The sequence below is a fragment of the Temnothorax curvispinosus genome, unplaced genomic scaffold, assembly GCF_003070985.1.
Source record: "Temnothorax curvispinosus isolate PA1 unplaced genomic scaffold, ASM307098v1 QBEX01018453.1, whole genome shotgun sequence".
NCBI lineage: Eukaryota > Metazoa > Arthropoda > Insecta > Hymenoptera > Formicidae > Temnothorax > Temnothorax curvispinosus.
The window spans coordinates 1-3,429 of NW_020228233.1; the positions used below are offsets into that span (position 1 = coordinate 1).

Genomic DNA, 3,429 nt, shown 5'->3' on the forward strand with positions numbered 1-3,429 from the left:
AGAATACGAATGCAAAATAATAAGCTCACGATTTTCAGTGGACAATAGCAAAACTGTATACTTTTATAAATATTTAATAATGTGCATTTGATATTATATTGTTTGTAGTAAAATTTTTATTTTTTTATTTTTTTATATTTTATTTCTTTGTGTTAAATAATAAGACTGATTTAAAAGATTTAATTTTTGTGTTAAAAGAATTTATTTTTTGTGTTTAAAAAATTTAATTTTTGTGTTAAATAATAAAAGACTGAATAGGATTCTATTCTATTCTATGATTAACATTGTATGAACAACATGTAATAAATTTTGTTTTATTATTATATATATTGAGTATATTTATATACAATTCCATATTCAACTCCATATTCAAAAAAAAGTAATATTTTATGGTAATACTACAATATGTACTTTGCTGTAATAATTTGGTAATTTTGGGAATTATTATTTAAGGATATATTTTCAAAGGGGTTCAAGGGGTTAGAACATAAATGCGTTATTATAGGTTATATCTCTACATGCGTTATAGACACTGAGCAGCGCAAAGACGCATGCGTGCATAGACAAAGACAACAGGGGCCCATATGCAGCGTTCTCTTTCTATTCCTATATCGCAGTCTCTTACGTGCGAGCATATGACTCGCGCACTCTATTCTTATATCTCTATGGGTCCAGTCCGTCCAGTCCATAAGAAGTGTTGTTTTTGTCAGGTTGTATGGTCAAGGTATAAAAAAAAACATCTACTAATGCTCGATCATCGGCCTTTTTCTTTTTAATAATTAGTATTGTTTAAACAATTAAAAAAATTGTTTTGTTGCAAAAAATTTTGAAACTTAAAATACATTATCAATGATGTATGTTTTATACATAAAAAAAGTTTAAGAAATATCTTAATAATTATTATTTTACCAAGAATCTTAAATAATTTAATCTGTACAGTAATGCTAAGACTCCATAGACGCGGAAACGCCATGCGGCAGAGTGCGTTGACCAATCACAAATTTTGATTTTGTCGCAGGCGACTTGCGGCAGCCTTCTGATTGGTCAACGCACTCCACCGCACTCTTCCTTGAGCTCAAAAAATAATCGACTGTGATTGGTCTATTATCTTACGGCCTTACGATTATAACTAAAACTTTGTTACGTGCAATGGCCTTAAGTTACTACAAAATCCCGTTTACGCGAAGGAATTATCGTAAGTTACTGCAGAAGTAACGCTCGCGTAAACGTAGTAGGAGTGCGAGAAAATGAGTGAAAAGCCGTTTACAACGCGAGCTAAAAAGTGTTTAGCTTTGCGAACGCCCGTGCTACGCGAATGAGTCGAGCTCCTCAACAGCCCTGAGCCCGGCATGGGCAGCGTCGATTGACGTCATCGATAGGCGGCCAAGATGGTTGTCAATGTTGATAAGTGGTTTGGTTATACGGCGGAGCGGCGACGATAAACGACCGGACGGGGGTATCAAGCGTGGTCGGCGTTATGCCCGTCAAGTGAGAGCGAGAGCCCGTATTGATGAGAATTCGCGCGTTGGGTTGGCCGTCGCGCGAGGAATGGCAGCCTATGGGGACGTGGAGAGCGTACGACGTACCCTGGACGTCGCGCAAACTATGATTAACTTCACCGCCGATCAGCTCGACGATTTGCGGACCCAATGCTCCGTTACCGCGGAGCTGACCCAGCAGGAGATAAGGATGCTGGAGGTGAGGGGGCCCTCCACAAGTCCGGCCGTACCCCTCGCCCCTCGCGCGCGAAAATCAGGACCGATTTGCCCCGACGACGCTGGTCGTTGGCGCCTCTCTTTCTCTCTGTTGATCGTCAACATAGTTGCAACCGCGCCGTCTCGCCGTCGTTCAAAGCCTCGAGAACCTCCGGACTCCGTCATGTCGGCGGGAACGCCGAAAATATCGTGCCCCGCCGTTCTCCGCGTTATGACAGCTTCAGCTGTTTACATTTGTTTACATTGCTCTTGAGAATGCCTTCTTCCTGCCGTTTCCTTGTGAATGAGAAATTTGTCATGTCACTCCGTTGATAGACACGGATAATGTCACACTTAAGATTTATCTGTAATTTTGAGATTATGATATAATGATCGTAATCCCAAAATTTAACATGTTTTTGTAGTGAAATTTATGGTCATAGGAAAGTTATAATATGACATTTGATATACATAATTTTTAATCCGAGTATAAAATGTGCAATATGTCGTGTTTGAGTGTTGTATGCTTATCTTGAATAAATATATGTGTCCAGTTTGTGAGATTGAGAAATTTGTGATGTTATTACGATTCCATTGAAAGATATAGATAATATTATTTAAAATTTATATACGTTTATGGTGGGATTATGGGTGTAATGATTGCTTAAAATGTTTTAGTGGTAGAAATTTGCAGTCTTGTATATGATACTCGATATAAATATAAATAATTTTTACTCTCGGTGTATATTTCGTATTTGAGCATTGTACCTTTATTTCAAATAAACACACAATTACGGTAATAAACAACGAAGCTTAAAATTAATATACGTGTACATAATATATAAATTATATAACTTTGTAGAGATTAATACTTAATATGTGTCAGAATAGCGGAATAAGATTTATCTATATTTAAATAAATAATTACATATATCTATATATTTAAATATTTTTTTATAGGGGAAATTAATAAAGTTATACTGCAAACAACTTGTGGCAAAGGCCAGATTGGCCAACCCGTTGCCGTCAGACATAATAGAATATCCATCGTTACAACAATGGTTGCGGGTAGTCGGTCTCACTCAGGAATCAATTCAGGTAACAATTATATGAGCACAGATATGAATAGATTTTTTATGATTTGTTACGTTTATTATTAGTTTTATTACAATTTAAAAATAAATTTAAATGACATTACCAAACCAAGTCTTAATTTCTGTTTCTTTAATGCCCTGTTATAATATTTTAGATGGTTTGTTTCAAAGTTAATACTCTTGAAGACCTGAGAGAGAAGTCTGAACATGAATTAAACAGTATGTTAAATAAAAATTGTATATACTACAAGGAAGAATGTCGTAGGCTTCGTAAAGCACTGAGTAATTTATGGCGATACATGGGTAAATAAAATTTTATATTATTGTAAAAACAATTTATTTTATTTGTATATATCATAAATAACAAAATAATGGATACATTTACTATTTTTGTCAGATATTCTAATAAAAGGAGATACGGAGAATGATTCAGATTTATACTGGGATTCTTGGGACAGTTACCATTTACGCAAGGAAATTTGTTCTAAGCCAATTCTATCTCGTCAACGGTGTTCTATTCCATCAGAGAGTAGCATTCCATATCATAATAACAACAATGATGTATTACCAGCAGCTTCTGCATCTTTGATACTAAGTAGTCCTCCTTGTATCTCTTCATTACTAAAGCAAGAACGTGGTAA

At 35.3% G+C, this 3,429-nt stretch overlaps 1 protein-coding gene across 1 annotated transcript; it reads left to right on the plus strand.

The window, feature by feature from the left end:
- Positions 1 to 1,350: 1,350 nt before the first annotated feature.
- LOC112468412 (kinase suppressor of Ras 2-like) lies at positions 1,351 to 3,422 on the plus strand (the record flags this gene model as incomplete). The annotated part of the gene is made up of 4 exons (XM_025037567.1): positions 1,351 to 1,698; positions 2,655 to 2,792; positions 2,944 to 3,091; positions 3,186 to 3,422. Coding segments are annotated over exons 1-4 (823 nt in total), but the record flags the coding sequence as incomplete, so codon positions are not given.
- Between the last annotated feature and the right edge of the window lie 7 nt (positions 3,423 to 3,429).